Source organism: Cervus elaphus, chromosome 16 (assembly GCF_910594005.1).
Source record: "Cervus elaphus chromosome 16, mCerEla1.1, whole genome shotgun sequence".
Taxonomy (NCBI): domain Eukaryota; kingdom Metazoa; phylum Chordata; class Mammalia; order Artiodactyla; family Cervidae; genus Cervus; species Cervus elaphus.
The window spans coordinates 21861262-21880697 of NC_057830.1; the positions used below are offsets into that span (position 1 = coordinate 21861262).

A 19436-nucleotide genomic window follows, 5' to 3' on the forward strand; every position below is an offset into this window, starting at 1 on the left:
TGAGTTTAACTATATAATGGATATATTTTGAATATCTAGGTCATATCGAAATAAGGTAGTATACTTAGATTTTGATCACTAAACATAAGTTTGTCTACTTTTAGCTTTTTAATTTTTATGGAGAGACAGTGGATATCTGGGTCTGTAATCAATATATCATTTAACACATTAAAAAAGGATGCTATGAAAAACATGTCTCTACGAAGTATAGATTTTTATAATTATGTACAGTTGGCCCTGTGCATCCTTGGGTTCTGCAAGCATGGAGTCAACTAACTGTGGATCAAAAATATTCAGAAAAAAATTTCAGAAAGCATGCCACATGTTGGAAACTATATACATAGCATTTACACTGCATTAAGTATCATAGGTAGATTAGAGATGATTTAAAGTGTATAGGAGAATGTGTGTAGATTTTGCAAATATACATCATTTTGGAGAGGGAAGTGGCAACCCACTCCAGTATTCTTGCCTGGAAAAGTCATGTGGATGGAGCAGCCTGGCGGGCTATAGTCCATGGGGTCTCAGAGTTGGACATGACTTAACAACTATACCACAACAGCAATGATATACATCATTTTATGTAAAGGACTTGAGCATCTGCTGATTTTAGTATCCACTGGAGTCTGGAGTCAATCCCTAGAGGATACAGAGGAGTCACTGTATTTATACATTTGCTAATTTACTACATGATGTTAATAGGTAATAGTTCATAACTGCCTGCTTCCTAGTTTTCACTGGGAAGTAAAGATTGTAATAGTTAAAATTTATAATCAATATGTAAAAATAGAATTACTGGTAACAGTAAGAACAAAGGAAAACAAATTTGTATATAACATATGGGAAGAAAATGGGATATATTTTTACATGAAGAGTATGCAAGTAATATAGGATGTGTTTTTGTTAAAAGAGAGGGATGTTGTCTAAAATAAAATGACTTCCAGAATAAGAAGAGAAAAAAATAAGACAAAACCTAAATGGATATAGAAAACTGCAGGAGGTTTATGGAAAATAAATTTTATGTTGTGAGGTCACAACTGACTAAAATTGAATAGATACAAGGGTTTTTTAAAAAATGAGCTTTAATAAATAGGGTACTTATGTAAATCTAAAACAATGTTCTTTCATCTGCTAGAAGGACAAAGTTTTGTTAGACTGTTGGTCTGCTCTTGCTGATTGTGAAAGGTCTTTCTTCACTTTTTAAGTAGTCTGCCTAGAAAACAAAGATTCTGTTGTTTATGAAAACAATTTCCTGTGCTTCATGTTGTCTTTATTGAGTCTGATTACTTAAGAAAACTGAGTCTTCTCTATTAAAAGAGCTATGATTTTTTACAACTGCAGGTGACCTTTGAACAACATGGGTTTGAACTGCACAGGTCCACTTATACTCATATTTTTTAAATAGATAAGTATTATGATACTACACTATCCAAGGCTGGTTGTGTTAGGTCGTTAGAATAGGGAAGAGGAGTCCAAAATGGCGGTGGCTAAAAGACAAGGAAGAGAAAAGCCTGAGAAAATAGAACAGAGGAAGGTCAAAGAAAGGTCTTGAGGACCAGAGTGAGGACTTCAGGTAGAACAGCACTCCTGACGAAGCCCAATTTACATAGGGCAGGCCCAGGGGGAAGAAAAAAACATATAAAAAGAGGAGCCAGAGGACTCTCTCTCTCTCTCTCTCTCTCTCTCTCTCTCTCCTGCGCGATGGGGCACTCTTCTCTTCACATCTTTGGATCGACATGCCCTCACGCCTCGGAGGTGGATTTTCCTGCTCTCATCTAAATAAAATGGAGCGGTAACGCTGAGCTGTAACACTGATTTGTCTAAGAGCTATAACACGGTCCGTTTCAGACCTGAGAGCTATAACACGGTCTGTCCAAGACCCGAGAGCTGTGACACGCCGAGGGGGGCTTTAATGTCCGTCACTCCAAATCTTTGTTGTGACAAGACAAGAACCGAGGCGCACAAACGCGCCTGACAGTTGGGTCCAAGGAGACAGAATCGCAGGTGTGGAGGGCCAGCTATGGAGTTACGTGTGGATTTTTGGCTGCACAGAGGGTTGTGCTCCTGCCTTCATGTTGTTCAAGGGTCGGCTGTATATAACTTTCCGTGTTGAATGAATAATGAAGTGCTGTTTTACAGTGAACTGTGATCTTATTTGATCAAGTGTCTTAAACATTTTGACATTTTTGACACAGTTCCCAAAATCAAATTATGAAAGTCCCAAAAAGTCACTTTGGGATTTTTTCCAGAGGGTCCCTGGAAGATCTCAAGAGAGTTGCTCTCCCGCCCTATAATTTATTAGGCTTAATTTATTACATTATTAGGCTTATTTTACATGTTAAGTTACATGGGAAACATAATCAAAATAAAAACTATTTAACTTTCTTAGATTTTATTTACATGGTTATATATTAACATAAGTAATTCAGAAATTATGTGAAATTCCTAAAAATCCAATATGTCCTGCTGTAATGTTATCAGTCATAATTTTAGTTATTATTTTACAGTATTGAAAGTGAAAGTCGCTCAGTTATGGACTATACAGTCCATGGAATTCTCCAGGTCAGAATACTGGAGTGGGTAGCTGTTCCCTTCTCCAGGGGAATCTTACCAACCCAGGGATCAAACCCAGGTCTCCTGCATTGCAGGCAGATTCTTTACCAGCTGAGCTACCAAGGGAAGCCCAACATCACAAAATAAACATTTGCCTCTCAATTGCATTATTATTATTATTATTATTTTGGTCAGTTTTAACCATGGCTATTTTGAAGCCTTTTGTCACTTACAGACAGGTATTTTTCATTCTCTATTCTTTTCTGAATGCACTTACAATCAACTACAGATGAAAATGCTTCATCTTCAAAGAGATTCATGAAAGGACCCTGACAACATGACAAGTGCTCTAACTGGTTTGTTGGTTACAGGATTTCAGTCCCATTTCTAAAAGTAGCCATTTAATAGTGTCTTTAGAGTGGAAAGGCAATTGAGAGAGAGGATTATTAGAATAAGTACTCAAATAAAGGAGTATTAAAAGGAGTAGGAGTTAAAGTTTTGGTCCCTTTTACATCATTAACCTTTAGTTAACCATCTGCAAATCTTTCCATGAGGCTATTTTGGAATTCTGACACCTCCGGGGGCTTCTGTATACCAATTAAAATAGATACAGTGGTTTGAAATAAGAGCTCTCTAAAATTTTCAACAATTTGAAGACTTTTGAATTCAGAGGATCCAAGGAGCTAGCTCTTGCCTACAAATATTTTCCTCTGCTAATCTAATTTTAGAAAAGAGAAAAACTTACCGCTGTTATTTCCAGCAGATCCTGCAGACAGAGATCCAGAAGACTGCAACCCACTCCAGTATTTTTGCCTGGAGATATTCCATGGACAGAGGAGCCTGGAGGGCTACAGTTCATGGGCTTGCAGAGTCAGACACAACTTAGCAACTAAACAAGAACTAAACAAGAATTTTATGTGAAAAATTTCTGGAGAGCCAGAAGAACACAATTCTTGCCATTTCAGGGTCTGATTTCCTTTAGTTCTAATCAAGTACTTGTAAGCATACATAAACCCAGCTGGTATTCCCATAGGTGACTGTCTGCATGGGAGCTATTTGGCTTTAGAGTACAATTTCCCATTATTAATTTGGTAGGCTAATTCAGATATGAGATATGATCTGAACAACTTTCTGGGGACAGTGTGGTAGATCAAATGTGTGCTCCTTCTGAGTCTAGATCCCCAAGGGGTTACCCTTGGGTCAATTCAACTCTAATATTTCTCAGAGTCTCCCTGTGACAGTCTAAAACTGCCATCGGTGCTCCAAGTACTAGGTTATCAGCCTCTGTCTCAGCCCTCGAATCTCCTCACCTCACCATGAGCAGTATTTACTTGATGGTGATAGAGGTCAGTCTCTCTTGTTCTTTGGAGCTGAATAATTCTGTTTCTCATTTCATCAGCAAAAGTTTTACTCAGACCATATATCAACTAGTTTAAAACAAACTTAACAAAACCCCAGCCATCCATGTTTCCCTGGATGTCTTGCCCAGATGCCTTTAGGTCCCTGCCTAGGAAATGCACTGGTGCCCATTACAACTTCAAGTCTTAAGTAAAACAGCTGGAATATAATTTTCAGGACCATCACTCAAACAACGGGATGCAATATCAGGAGAACTCATCAGAACACCTGAGCAATGCTAAAAAGGTAGTGGGGTTCAATGGGTCCTATGCTGGTTCCAGGTAGGTTCCAGGTGTCCCCTGTTGGATATTTCTAATATTCTGCTGTCTACACCATACATATCATGAAAAACTGATCAGTTGATCTAAGAAAAATTTTGAGTCAAACTGAGTTATAACATGGGAACAGCCACCCAGAAAGCTCCAAGAACTGTTCTGCCTGTTAAAGGTCAGAACGCGGTTATTTAAGCTTTTGAGACAGAGGTTGTTGTTCTTGTTTAGCTGCTAAGTTGTGTCCAACTCTTTGCAACCCCATGGACTGTAGCCCTCCAGACTCCTCTGTCCATAGAATATTTCCAGGCCAAAATACTGGAGTGGGTTGCTATTTCCTTCTCCAGTGGATCTTCCCAATCCAGGGACCGAACCCCGCATCTCCTTCTGCATTAGCTTTCACCACTGAGTCACTAGGAAAGCTTGAGATGGAGGGCTATACGTTAAATGAAGTACTACTGACAGTTCATGCACACAGCTATGTGTAATGAGTCATCATGGCCCCTTACAGGGTTAAGGAGAGAGGTTATCTCCTAACGAGGTCTGGTTAATGTGGATGTACAGTACATACTAAAAGGGAGGGAGGAGCCAAAAAAAGGAAAGAAAAATGTTATGTTTAATTTTTTTCTCATCTTGCCATAGAATATGAATTTTATTTCATCACCACTTACAGGCCTCAGAGCACTCACTACAACAGATCATATGTGGACAACTTTCATTCCTGCTGCTGTATGGTACATGTGAGGACATGATTAAAGACTGTCAAACTGCAAACCAGGAAAATCCATCAGATTGAAACTGCTAGCCTCATTCCATCATCTAAAGAGGCTTCAAACTCAAATCTAGAAATTTCCTCAACTAGCTGGTCTCCAAGCTTGGAAACTGAATTTATAATTTGCTCCAACTCTTAACCTTTGTTTTTCTTCTGTTTCCATACCTATTTGCCCACATAATATAGAGGCCAAATTTAGGTGGATGCTCACCTAACATCACCTCTTGAAAGAAAACATCCCCATGTTCATCCTTTCCTAAATAACAATGATGTGTGTTTGCTAATACATCATGCTTTATCTAGGTAAATAAATAAAGATAATATAGATTGACTTAGACAAGTAAAACCTGTATTTGATTATAACCTAAGTTATTTTATTGGTGAAATTTTGGCTTAAAAACAAATCTTGGCTTCTGGGAATCTCTGCTCAGGGGAATTTTTCAATCCTTGGCTATTTTTCTCCTCATTCTCATCATATTAACCTGTCTAGTTTGTTGTATTCTCTCAAGGGTTTTCAATACCTTTTGGTAGCCACTCACACTTCAAATGACATCTGTCAGGATTGGACAACCTAACAAAATTAATGATTGACATCCAATGTGTATGATGCTGATCCTACTGTTGGTTACAGTGCCTACAATGACCCTCTGTCCTGATGATTCAATTAGCTGAAACATCCAGTATCTGATTCTTCACCCTGGTGGCAACAACAGTGGGAACTGAGAGTAATACCATATAGTTGGTCACACCCCCAACTTGCTGAGAGAATGATTAAACTTTTAGCTGTTGGTGATTGATCCAACCTCCATTCCCCTTTTCTTCCCCAAGGGACAGGATGGTTGGGATTGAAAGCTCAAACCTTCTAAGCACCTGGTTAATTCCTCTGGTAACCAGGCCCGGTCCTCTGGAGCATTTCAAAAATCACCTCATTAACATGAAAAAGATACCTGTATTCCTCTCATCACTTAGGAAATCCCATGGGTTTTAGGAGCTCTGCACCAGGATTGGGGGACAAATAAAGATTTTTTTTGTTATTAATAACAATATCACAAGAAGTCACTGGATTAAGGAGCCTTAATCCAATAGACTATGGCCTTATAAGACAAGGAAGATATCTCTTCCTCCTCTCTCCTCACTCACCTCTCTCTCTCTGCCATGTGTGGACACAGTGAAAAGATGGCTGAAAAGCCAGGAAGGGAGCTCTCCCCAGAACCTTGAACTTGGACATCCAACTCCAAAACCTTAAGAAAGTAACTTTCTGTTGTTTGATCTGCCCAGCACGTGTCCTTTGTTACGGTAGCCCAAGCTAAGTGAGACACACTGCCAGCTTCTGCACCTGCACTTCTCTGTTCTAAGCCATCTGGTGGAATTATCTAAAAGCATCACTGGGAAGAACTAATGGGACCAAGGAGCACTTCCTTGTCCATCATGAGGCCTGTTTGAACTGCTAAACATTGTCATCTCTGAGAAGCTGGTATCCATTGAGTATGATTTGCCCTGGCCGCACAGCTCATCATTGGTAAACCCAGGCTTCCGTTTGTCGCTTCAACATCCTTTCCCAGCAATGGGCCAACCACTGTTTTGAAAAATGAGTCACGAAAACCTCATGACACCAACCCTTAGGAACAAATATTGAAATACAGGAAAATAAGTAAGCATGAATATTTAAAGCCAGGAAATTCAGAATGTAATATTTGCACACTGGGATATCTAATTTGTTTGCTCTGCTGATCAGAGCAGAAAAAAGTTCTCATAGTTCTATTTATATATTCATAAGTAGTAGTACACAGAAATCAACCATCATTTGTACCTTTTGGCAATGAAAAGAAAAAGTCAACTTTATGTCAAGCAGCTGAGGGTACCATGTTCTTCACACGTTCCTCTTTTGTCACGCAGGGCAATTCAGCGTGTCAACAAAGGACAGGACAGAGCAGAAGTGCACTGATGGGAAGTTCTCAAACATTCCTGCCTAGAAAAGGAATTTTTCTAGTGAGAAATGGCCTCATTCAGAAGTGGAGAGAGTGTGCATGCTGAACACAGAAAGGCAGAACCATGATTTTACTGGAGCGCTTCTCCTTGGAGAGCCTTTGAAGGCCCCACATACCCAGCCAGCCAGTAGTTAGCTCTGGAAACATTCTGCCTGTCAGTCTCTGTCATGGTTATAAGCACACTGAGGTGTCACAGTCTTTGATGGCTGTTCAAAAGAAACAGAGCCAGACCCTAGTTGAAGGCAAATAAGATTTATTCATACTACTGCAATAAGGAGAAAGAGTTGAGCTCAATTCCTAAGGCAGGGACAAGTGGGGATTTATGGCTAAGAAAGGGGAGTCAGTCAGTCAGTCAGTTCAGTTGCTCAGTCGTGTCTGATGAACCACAGCATGCCAGGCCTCCCTGTCCACCACCAAGAGTTATCAAATGGAAAACTACTGAGAGGAGACATCAAGGGTGAGATACTCTTGTTAAATCTACTTAGGATTCTTGCTGAAGGCAGGCCAGAGTGGTCAGTCCAGGAGTGAGGGATGACTTAGCAGGATTCTTGGCGAGGACTGGCTGAGGCAGGCCGATGATGGGCCCTGAATGAAACCACAGAACACATCTCAGAGCTCAGAGGCTCTCATGTTCTTTATGTTTCAGCGTGGAAAGAATTCAGGGAGAGGCAAAGTGATAGATAAGAAGTGATTTATTTGAGGGGATATATGTATACCTATGCCTGATTCATGTTGAAGTTTGACAGAAAACAACAAAATTCTGTAAAGCAATTGTCCTTCAATTAAAAATACAATAGTTTTTTTAAAAAAGAAGTGATTTGTATAAGATGCTTGTGAAGATGGGCAGGTAAAAGGGCTCTGCTCTGAGAACTTAGTAGGCTACAATTTTACAATCAAAGGAAAAGTGGGATGGGGGAGAAGACCACCTCTTCTTCATTCTTTTTAAAAATCAATCAGTTAATTAACTTCTGGCTATGTTGGGTCTTCGCTGCTGTGTGGGCTTTTCTCTAGTTGTGGCAAGTAGGGGCTACTCTCTAGTTGCGGTACGTGGTCTTCTCATTACAGTGGCGTCTCTTGTTGCAGAACATGGGCTCGAGGGTGTGTGGGCTTCGGTATTTGTGGCACATGGGCTCACAAGGATGGCTCCCAGGCTCTAGAACACTGGCTTAGTAGCTGTGATGCAGGGTTTAGTTGCTCCAGGGCAGGTGGGATCTTCCAGGACCAGGGATTGAACCCATGTCTCCTGTGCTGACAGGTGGATTCTTTACCACTGAGCCACGAGGAAAGCCCGCTCATTCTTTTTAAAAAGTATTCATCTATTGACTTGGCTGCCACAGGTCTTAACTGCAGTATTTGGGATCTTTGCTGCATCAAGCAGGATCTTTTGTTGAGGCATGTGGGCTGTCTCCAGTTGTGGTGCATGGGCTTAGTTGCCCTGTGGCATGTGGGATTTCAGTTCCCCAACCAAGGATGGAACCTGTGCCCCCGACACTGCAAGGCAGATTCTTAATCACTGGACCACCAGAGAAGTCCCCTCTTCCTCATTCTTGAATAGACATCAAACTTCCATCATCAGCTTCTCCTCCACCCTGGGTGGTACAGTTTTTTGATCGCTATATAGTCAGACTGGGATTGTCAAGGTGCTATTCAAATCAGCAGAAGGGTGGTAACACATGCTAAAGTATGGTTAATCATCTCAGGCTTCTGCTGAAGGGTCTTCTACTTTGGGATGTCACCTTTCCCCTATATATATATATATTTTTTTTTTTTTAATTTTTATTTATTTAATTATTGGCTGTTCTGGGTCTTCAATGTTGCAAGAGGGCTTTCTCTAGTTGAGGAGAGCAGGGGTTACTCTATCTTGTTGCGGAGCACAGGCCCTAGGGCACTTCAGTTTCTATAGTTGTGATGCATGGGCTCAATAGTTGTGGCTCTCAGGTGTTACAGCATGAGCTCAGTAGTTGTGGTACACAGGCATAGCTGCCTTGAGGCATGTGGCATCTTCCCAACCCTGGGATCGAACAGTGTCCCCTGCATTGGCAGGCAGATTCTTAACCACTGGACCACAAGGGAAGCCCTATCTTTGTTTTTAGTTCATACACAGATGAACATGTCCTAGGGGTCATTAACTTACTGACCTCAACCAGCAGGATGCAGATGTCACTGACTTGACGTACAGTTTTGTTGTTAAGCAAGCCTGCTTTGTTTAACAATTTTCTGATTGCTTTCTTGATGATCATTAACTTACAGTGGTCTCTCAAAGCCCCCTAAAGTTCCCCCTCTCTTTATAATTTCCTAGTGGGATTTTTAAACTAGCTATTTGACTATCTTACTCTAGACTTATCATGAGGACAGGCCTGGTGGAAGAGAGGGTTCAGAGGAGCCAGTCTAAAGTTTGATCGAGGAAAGCCTTTAACAGAACCGAAGTTATCAGACAGGGGACAATGCAGAAAATGTTGCCCTTAAATTCAGGTGGGACATGGATAATAAGGTAGAGTATGTGAACAGTAAACTATTTTTAGAGTAATGGCAGGGGTCTGGGAGAGGGGGCAGGGGAGGGAGGCAGGTGTGAGGAGGCCCTCATGGAGCTGCTCTCAAGCATCAGGAGTAAGAATGTTGCTCAGTTCCGCTGAGATTACCCAGGACACATAAAGCTGGTTAGCAGAGGCCAGCAATCCAGCCACCCTTTGATGCCCTGGAAGGAAGTCAGGTATGAACGGACGCTGCGTGTCCCGGCTGGGGTTAGTCACCTTATCCTGTTTCCAGGACTCCGTTTATGGCTGTCCTTGTGCTCAGTGGAGGAAAAGCCGTAGGAGACTTGGTTCCAGAAGAGGCAAGGAGGGGGTCCTGGGCTTCCTCTCATAGCATCGCAGTCCTCTCCCACCTTAAGGACCAGCCAGTGCGATGGGTCAGAAGCAAATGACACAGGATCACGGCTCAGGAGGGGCCTTGGGAAAGTCCCTTCACAGGCTGGTTGAGAACACCCAGCAGATGCAGAGCTGGAGGGGAGCTGAGCTGTGCCTATGTTCCTCTTGAGGGGGTTCTTGAGGGCGGGGTCCCCAGCTTACACACACACACACACACACACACTCAGAGCAGTCACAGGAGGAGGGTCCCTAGGTGCGGAGAGGTGCTGGCTTGCTGTTCTCCCTAGGATTTCTCTTCCCTGGAGGGCTGTGCCCCTTTCACCATGATAACTGAGTGGGCTGTGCTCCCAGGAAGGGACATCTACCGCTCCCCCAGGACTCGGAGGGCACACAGTACTTATACCAAAAATCGGGAATTTGTCGGTGGGCAGGTGGCATCACCACTAAAAGGAATGTTCCCTACCTTCCCCGCTATGGTGATAAACGAAGACAAGCCAAACAGATGAAAATACAGTCTTCACGACATTTAGTTTCGTTACATTCATCTTAGTTCTGAGTTTTAAGAAATGTCAGGGACCTGTACATGCAAGATTTATGGTGCGTGTTGTTCCTCTCCATCTCCACACCGCCCCCCAACCCCCCCTACGTTTCGCCTATAAATCCCCACTTCTTCCGAGAGGACAGTGAATCAGGGCTTTGGCAGCACTCTTCATGGAACAGGATCAACCCTCGGACAGAATTTCCCTTGGCCCTGGCTCTGCCAAGCGCACGTACACGACCAACCGAGGAGGTGGGGCTCGTAGTGAAAACTGCACGTTTTCGTCCCATTTCCCTGGGAAGCCGAGGGGACAGCGCGTGCCTGGAGGAAGTTCATCTGCGGGCGACCCCGCCTTCACCATCCGCGCTTCCTTTCCCTTCTCGCACCGTCGCAAGGGCTCTGTTTTCCTCATTCACCTTGTTTTTTTTTTTTTCCTCTTGTCCCCGCGGGAACATAAGCACCGAGAGGCAGGAGGCGAATCGGGACTCAGAACGAGAGGAGCTCGGGCGGCGTCCAACGGCAGGGTGGGATCCTGTCCTTACATGTTTGATGTTTTGCTCATCACAAACTTTTTTGCATTAACATGAGAATACTATTTAAATTGACCACTGAATTTTTTTTTTTTTTTTTGGCGCTAAATCTTTTAAAATGAGCCCCGCGTGGAAGACTCACCCATCCCGGGCAGGAAGTTGAACTGTTTTGCTCGCGACTGAATCCCAGTGCCGGGCACAGTAATACTCTGGTTCTCCGAAGAAAACATCCTTTAAGAACCGCCCCTAATTTCTTGCAGGGACCCTCTCTGCCAGGGCGCAGTGCTTCGGGGGCAAACCCCGGCAAAGAATAGGGCCCAGGTCTCCCCAACGCCGGATCCCTGCCCGCTACAGATCGAACCGCTCTTACCTTTCCTCGCTGGTGGGACCCCTGGGACAGGTGGGGAGGGACTGAGCGCCGAGTGGGGCGAGCGCCCCGGGGACTTAGGGCGAGGGCGCGGCGGGCAGGGCCCAGGGGAGGGTGCGGAGGGGGAGGGCATGCGAGGGCGGCGGAGAAGAGAGCGTGGCCCAGGAGCGCGGAGGCGGCGAGCGGCGCGGGACAGAGAGCTGCGCAGGTGGGTGGGACGTGCAGAGGGTCGCGGAGGAAGGCGTGGGGCGGGGCGCCGAGGCAGGAGGGGGCGGTGCCGAGGCAGGAGGGGGCGGGGCGGGGCAGGAGGGGGCGGGGCGGGGCGGGGCGGGGCGGGGCAGGAGGGGGCGGGGCGGGGCGGCTCGGTTCCCTGGAGGCCGGCTCTGTGCTTGTTGGTGCTACGGCCGCTACACCAGGGGTCGCGGGTGTCTGTGAGTGTTCCCCCTCAACCCAGCGCGGACGCCCCTGCTCCCTCCGGAGGCCGAGGCTCAGGCTGGTGCCGAGGTCCGGGCGCCCGGCGGTGCGAAGGGAGCCAGACATCGCTGCCCGCCCGCAGGTGACCGTTCGCCTGCAAGGGATCAGCCACCTGCGTTCATTCACCCTTGTCCGCTCCTCCGCTAGTATCCGTGCCCCGCGCTCACCGCCCCGCCTCTCCCCTCGGGTGTCCTTGTGCCGCAGGTGTCCCCGCGCCCGGCCATGGTGGACGTGCTGGGCGGGCGGCTCCTGGTGACCTGCGACGGCGCGTGGGTGGAGGCCGAGGCGGCGCTACAGAACAAGGTGGTGGCGCTCTACTTCGCCGCGGGCCGGTGCGCGCCCAGCCGAGACTTCACGCCGCTGCTCTGCGACTTCTACGAGGAGCTCGTGGACGAGGCGCGGCCGCCCGCGCCCTTCGCGGTGGTCTTCGTGTCCGCCGACGGCAGCGCGCAGGAAATGCTGGAATTCATGCAGGAGCTTCACGGCGCCTGGCTGGCGCTGCCCTTCCACGACCCCTACCGGCAGTGAGTGGAGACCGTGTGTGTGGGGCGTGCTGGGAGCTCCCCCACCAGCCCCCACCCCAGTCCCTCATCCCCGGGCTTCTCCCAACTCGCAGGGCCTCCTCGATAGCCTCCACCCCCACCCCGTCGTGTTTGAGCCTGTTTGCTCTGGCTTCCCAGGGAGGCTCTAGCGTTGGCGACGGCGAACTTGGTGGGCGCGGACCTGGGTCCACCCTCGTCTTTGGCTCAGTGCGTCTGAGGCTCTGGGAATCTGAATGTATAAGTTCTGGCGATGATTATTCTGCGGCAGGGAGCCCACTCGAGTAATCACAGCCCTGAGGTGCTGCACCCTACTTGCAGGGAGGGCTTCCCAGGTGCCTCAGCTGTAAAGAATCTGCCTGCCAATGCAGGAGACACAATCGCTGCAGGTTCCATCTCTGGGTCGGGAAGATCCCCTGGAGGAGGAAATGGCAACCCACTCCAGTATTCTTGCCTGGAGAATCCCATGGACAGAGGAGCCTGGCGGGCTATAGGCCCTATGGTCCTCAAAGATTCGGACACAGCATTGAGCACACTGGCACTGCATAGGGAAGACACCTACCCTTATCCGGAGAGTAGGAGAGGGAGATCCAGAATGGATGCTCAGGTCAGAACTGGAGACTATGGGTGGACCACCCTGTCCCAGCAGCGTGGGCCTGGGTACCAGGTGCTGGGGAGAAGGGTCAGGACTCAAGTCCTGGAGGAAACCTACTGCAAGCCACGTTGCAATTTCAGTTTTGTTGGCAGTGATTGAAATTTCATAAAGGTGTCTTCTGCTCCTATACCTGTAAGAAGAAGCAGCTTCCTGGACTCCTGAGACAGATGTCAGAGGTGACAAAAATCCATGCTCTCTGAAGGGATCTTGCCCCACCCTTGCTTTTAGAAAAATATGTGACATGGATTTCAGAATTTGAGAAAAAACTAGAAATTGACCCTAGTGCTCTATTTTTTTTTTTTTAATTTAATTTCTTTGCCATTCTGTGTACCATGTGGAATCTGTTTCCCAACCATGGATTGAGCCCACAGCCCCTGCACTAGAAGCTCAGAATCTTAACCACTGTACCACCAGGGAAGTTCCAACCCTGGTGTTCTGTTGGCTGTGGTCATGGGATCTATGGAGGGGAGGAGGAGAAGGTGGGAGGGGGGTGTTAGTAAAGAGAGAGGACATAGGAGGACTTTGTGGAGGATTGGAAGAGGGAAGTGGGGCACAGGCACCGATTGTCTGGCATGTTGGGGTCACCTGTGGTGTAGGAGTCCAGACTGAGGTTAATTGTTCTTCACTAAGTGCATTACCCCACCATCCCCTTAACAGATATGGAGGTGAATTTCTGGATTTTTTTTTTTTTTATAGCACCATGTAGTACATTTTTCTGGGAGTTAGTATTCAGTTGTGGCGTTCCCCCAAATTAATTATTCTGAAATGGTTTTCCTTCTAGACACTTAAAAATTAAAGCTAACTTTGGAAAGTTCCCTGGAGGAGTAATTTTCCCCAGCACATGCTTTTGCTGATGCCAAGCAAGAGGTGAGGCCCAGGCCCTTCAAGGGAGGTTACCTGCTTTCCAAGGCCTCACTCAAGGCAGGACTAGGGAAAGTCATCCATGATACATCCAAATGACCATGATTTACTTGGTTGAAAGTTCTATGGCTTCACATCTAGTGGTGATTGTAAAAGGAGTTTTGATTTGCTTAGCGTTCAAGTTACACACTGCTTTTGAAAGAATACACTTAGTTTTGAAAGTGACAGTGTTAGTAATCAAGTAAAGAGCTCAGGCCCTGGGCAGAGTCCAGCTGTGGGATCTATTTGTGGGGTAACTGTAGGCAAGGTATTCAATTGCTGAGTATAAGTGTATAATGATGGATGAGAACTGCACTGATGCACGAATTCAGAGCTATGCCGGCTGGTTGTGTAGCAGCATTTTCTGTGTTGCCCATTTCACAGATGTACTATTGAAGTGCAGAGATGGGTGTCCCTGGCTCTGGAGCCAGTCCTTTCTGAACCAGCTTCCTCTCCCAGGGGACACTGAGCCTCAGCACAGCCTTGCTGCTGGTGGGGATAAGGGTGGGGTTGGGGGGGCTTACAGCATGCTCTCTGCTTCCTGGATTAACTGGTCAAAGGCCCATTTGGTCCACTGCAGGTGCTGAGCTGTTTAGGGCTTGGCATGGTGCTGCACTAGGCCCTGGCCATCTCCGGCTGCCAGCCTCACCTAAGAGGAATCTGATCTGGGGGGCAGGGTGGGGTGGGAGGGTGGGAGGCAGCAGTCTGGGGAGAAGTTAGTTCCTGGGGCCTCCCCTTCCCAGATTGAGCTTTGTGAATCCTGTCATTGCAATTTATAAGTTAGGAAATGTGGTATTCTGTGGGAAATTCTTGGAGCTAAGCCCTAAATTTTGCTTATCCCAGCCTGCATTTTGAAATCAGATCGTGAGCAAAAATGGAAGTAACTGCCACCAAGGAGAACTAAAGAATGTAAGAAGCCTCCAGGAGGCCTTTTGAGAAGTTCTCAATATATGCAGAGCATGGCATTCTTCTTGGTGCTGTGAGAAGGTGAGGGACCCGGGCTGTCTTTTTTCAGTGGTCCACAGGTGTCATCTGCTGTCCTCTGCTTTTCTGATGACCTGCCTGAGGCTCATGCATGCATGTGTACTAAGTTGCTTCAGTTCGTGTGTGACTCTTTGCGACCCTATAGCCTGCCAGGCGCCTCTGTCCAGGGGATTCTCCCAGGCAAGAATACTGGAGTGGGTAGCCATTCCCTTCTCCAGGGGATCTTCCCAATCCAGGGGTTGAAACCACATCTTTTCCATCTCCTACATTTGCAGAGCAGTTCTTTACCACTTGGGAAGGTCCGCCTTAGGCTCAGGAGATGGTAGGTCCCACAGAGGCACTCCGCCCCGCTAAACTTACCCTGGGCATGGCTGGAGGCGGTGATGCTACAGATGCAACTGCAAGAAGAAACTTTCTAGAGCTGCTCACCTCAAGGTTGCTCAGATCTTGGCTGTCCAGTGAAGAGTGCACACAAGACCCGACCCCGAGTGCCACCCTTCTGCCTAGAGAGGCAAATATCTAGTGACGTCCCTATAGCCAGGGGCAGTGGGGGCCCAGGGTAGGCCCTCAGGTCCTGCCCTGATGCCTGTGTGTGCAGCTGGGTGAGAGGTCTCAGCAAGGGGGCAGCATTGAAGACATATTCCGTCCTGTCTTCCCTCCCTTTTTTTATGAGCCAAAGAGCCAAGTAAGGAATAAAGAGAAATCCCTGACTTTGCCAGCAGGAATTTCTGTTGCGTGCTGCCAGGCATGCGAGACCCACTCAGGCCATGTCTCACACATCCCCCTCCAGTATTTGACCCTCACTCATTTTATTTCTTGTTATCTCCTTTACATCTGTGTTCTGGTCAGACTTGACAACTAATATGCCAGAATACTCCATACGCTTTCCCACCTCCAAAGGTCTTACTCATGCGGCATCCTCCAACCCTGGAGCCTCCCACTTCTCTTCCTAGTAGCTCTTCCTTTGTGCCCCTGGGGACACCAGGTGTGTGTCTGGACCCTGAAGCCTATACCCTCCATAGCTCAAGCCAGCGCCACTCCTGTTGGAGTGTATGTGTCTGGTGGGGCGGTGGTCCCTGTAGTCCCAGAGGTTGAACTAGACATTGTTCAGGGCTTGGCACCTGCAGGGCACTTGTTTGATGGATGCTTGAAGCAAGTAGAGAGATTTGCTCGGTAACAGCCTGGCTACCAGTGGCTGAGATGGAAAGAGACTGGAGCCAGAAGTTGCCATGGCAACCCAGAAGCAGTTGTGCCAGGGATAAGGATGCGCTGCTTTAGATGAAGGGAGGGAGCCATTGCTGCAACTGCATGCAGGGTAAGGAGGGAATGGGCTCTCGCATTTCCCTGAAATGGTTAAAATGCTGAGTTATCACTTCATTCTGCCCAGCAACAAGGTTCTTTCCTTTCTGAGGCTTGGTCTTCTCTCTCTGAACACAGCTCCCAGAGGAGACAGAGATGACTTCAATGTTCTAGGGTAACACCTGTCACCAGGCAGAGGCTGCCAGGGTGGGGATGTAGGGTCCACACGGTGATTCTTTGAAGAGAAGCTGGAGCAATGAAATGCCTTCAGACCTCCTCCTTATTCCTCGAAGGCCTGCCCAACTCCTGATGTCCCCCTGTTTTCCCTTTTTCCTTCTCATCTCGATAGAGCTTTTCTCTGTTTTTTAGTCTAAGAACCAGGTTTTGTTTTGTTGCTCACCCCATGTGGGTTCATTTCCTAGTCCAGTGATTTCTGTCTTCTCTCTTCTTTTGCCTTCTTTCTACTTTCTCTGTAATTGCTTCATCATTGTTTTTCTAGTTTCTTGAATTAAATGCAGAACTCATCTATATAGGGGCCTTTTAGTTTTGGACAAGAATATGTAAGATAACTTTCTGTGTCTAATTGTACCTATAGTGTGGGACCCATAGTGTATTCCATATTGCCCTGTTCTAATTATTTTGTAAGTCTGCTTTACAGTTTCATAGATAACATATGGTTATTTAGTTTTTAACTCATTCCAAAAATTATTGCTTGTTGGTTTCCAGTTCCATTATGTTATGGTCTGATTAAACGATCTGCACTGATTATTTGATTATTAAGATCCCTTTATGAGCAACACCATGGCTGGTTTTGTCCCCATTTCATAGATGCCTGAAAGCAAGGCATATTTTCTCTGTTGGGTGTAGGTACTGGATTTTTTTTTTCTCCTCAGTTTGAATTAAGATTTGTCTTGGAGCAGGATATCAGAAAGCAGCAGGAAGGAGCTGATGGAGGTGTCACAGGGAAGGTTTGGTAACAGGAAGGTCTCAAATGCATTTTTCTTCCACTCAGGTTCACAACCCTGAAGGCGACAGATAAGGGAAATCAGATTACTGCTAACCTGAGGCCCTGGCAAGCTGGCGGTGGTAACAGGACAGGATTTGCACCCAGCTGTCCTATCTTGAGGGCAATAATCCCTGTGAAGGTTATGGGGAGATTTGCAAAACTAAGAAGGCAGATGTTCCTTTCCCTAAATGAATACAAATAATTTTGTAAAATGGTCACACAAGGGGTTATTTCATGTGAAGGTAAAATGTTTCACCCATAATGTTAAGTAGCATGTCCTTGAATTTATAGGGTAGAAAGTCTAGTAAGCCTTTGCTTTTGTCTAAAACTTATGGAATTTTAACTTTTGCCATTATAGGTACCTGATGTATTTAAACCTCTTGAGATGTAGGAAGGATCCAAACTTACTGGGTTACTTGTGAGTTTGAAATTGCACTGTGCCATTTGGCAGCCACTAGCCACATGTGGCTACTTAAATTTAAAATAGACTGAAATAGGGAATTCCCTGGAGGTCTAGTGGTTATGACTTGGTGCTCTTACTTCCATGGCTGGGTTCAATCTCTGGTTGGGGAACTAAGATCTGCAAGCCGCTTGGTACAGCCAAAAAATACATAAACAAACAAATAAATGAACTAAAGCCAAAATTCAGTTCCTCAGGCTCACCGGCCAGATTTCAAGTGCTCAGTCATCACGGGTGACCGTGGCGATGACCCTGGGCAGCACAGATGCAGAACGGTTCCATCACTAGATGCTCCTCTGGGGCAGTATTGGCTGAGAACCAGCTAGCAGCGAGAAGAGCCCACAGGAATCCTCCGCCCAGGGGGAGGGCTCACCGGGCAGGCAGCGGTCTCAGCTGGCTCCGGGGAGGCGCCGGTCCCTGCAGACGTGCAGCGGCCTGGCCTGGCCCGCGCTGACCCTCGGCCACCCTCTTCTCTCCCACAGCGAGCTGAGGACCAGGTACCACATCACGGCCATCCCCAGGCTTGTGATCCTGAAGCCCAGCGGGGAGGTCATCACCGACAAAGGGCGGAAGCAGATCCGGGAGCGGGGGCTGGCCTGCTTCCAGAACTGGGTGGAGGCCGCCGACATCTTCCAGAATTTCTCCGGTTGAGCTGGGGGCCGGTCTCCGGGGGGCCTGCACCGGTGTGCAGTCACTCCTGATGCTGCAGCTTCCACCCGGCAGAGAAGAAGAGCATGCTGTCTCTCTATGTTGGTGGTTTCTTTCAGAGCAGAGGCACTCATCTGTGATGGAAAGAAAATGTTGCTCAGGGAATGCCCTCCCTCTAGCTTTGTTGCTAGTTATTTTTATTATTCTTAGCGTAGTTTTCTCCACATGAGCTTAAGTGTGTTCACAATGAGCTATTGGAAATCTATGCAAAACATGTATTTATACAAGCTCTTCAGGTAAAATGGCATATTTATTGGTACATTTTTCTGGAGATGTCTTTATTTTATTTTCCTTTAATTTTTTTTTTTTTATTGAAGGATAATTGCTTTACAGAATTTTCTCGTTTTCTGTCAAACCTCAACATGAATGAGCCATAGGTATACATATATCCCTTCCCTTTTGAACCTGCCTCCCATGGAACCTTACATTACCATATGTAAAATAGAGAGCCAATGGGAATTTGCTGTATGACTCAGGAAACTCAAACAGGAGCTCTGGATCAACCTAGAGGGGTGGGATGGGGAGGGAGATGGGAGGGAGGTTCAAAAGAGATGTCTTTATTTTAATGATACATTCTCATGACTGTATTTATTACTAAAATTTGCACAGTCTGTTTGCTTTAATAAACACACCTATCTGCAGCTGGAGTCCTCCAGTTTCCTTCTTTCTCCTGGCAAACCAAGTGTCCTTATGAGGAAAGTGAAGCACTCGAGAAATTCCATTTTCAAGCACTTTGTTTTGTTTTTCAAAGGGATAGTTTTTAATTACAGGTCTTCTTGGGAATTCTTCTTCTCTTTGTTTTCTTACACTTACTTTTAGTAGCATCATATCTTAGAAAGAAAAGAAAATTTCAAGGCTGCATACTCATATCTTCAAGATCAAATCTCCCCATCTTCTAAAAGGTGCTGATTAATCCAGGTAGACAAAAGTTCACACACGATCTTTCATTTTTTTAATTTCTATTGAAATGTAGTTGATTTACAATGTTGTGTTAGTTTCAGGTGTACAACAGAGTGATTCATTTATACATCAGTCGGTTTCAGTTCAGTCACTCAGTCATGTCTGACTCTTTGCGACCCCAAGAACTGCAGCACGCCAGGCCTCCCTGTCCATCACCAACTCCCAGAGT

General features: G+C 46.2%; 1 protein-coding gene across 4 annotated transcripts; it reads left to right on the forward strand.

Annotated features, from left to right (window-relative positions):
• The first annotated feature begins 10874 nt into the window (after nucleotides 1–10874).
• Nucleotides 10875–18563, forward strand: NXNL2 (nucleoredoxin like 2). Of its 4 annotated transcripts, none has more exons than XM_043870583.1 (3): nucleotides 10875–10909; nucleotides 11961–12280; nucleotides 18082–18563. In XM_043870583.1, the coding sequence occupies exons 2-3, from the start codon at nucleotides 11979–11981 to the stop codon at nucleotides 18248–18250; spliced, it is 471 nt and encodes a 156-aa protein (XP_043726518.1). In that variant the 5' UTR covers nucleotides 10875–10909; nucleotides 11961–11978; the 3' UTR covers nucleotides 18251–18563. The 4 variants fall into 4 exon arrangements, with proteins under 4 accessions (XP_043726518.1, XP_043726515.1, XP_043726514.1 ...); XM_043870580.1 differs by lacking the exon at nucleotides 10875–10909 and adding an exon at nucleotides 10966–11490; XM_043870579.1 differs by lacking the exon at nucleotides 10875–10909 and adding an exon at nucleotides 11613–11838.
• Nucleotides 18564–19436: the final 873 nt, after the last annotated feature.

Bases quoted from the DNA above. Each gene is read 5' to 3' on its own strand.
- NXNL2 (XM_043870583.1), top strand. From the start codon at position 11,979: ATGGTGGACGTGCTGGGCGGGCGGCTCCTGGTGACCTGCGACGGCGCG. The intron at 12,281-18,081 runs GTGAGTGGAGAC...TCTCTCCCACAG, and splicing joins TTCCACGACCCCTACCGGCA to CGAGCTGAGGACCAGGTACC.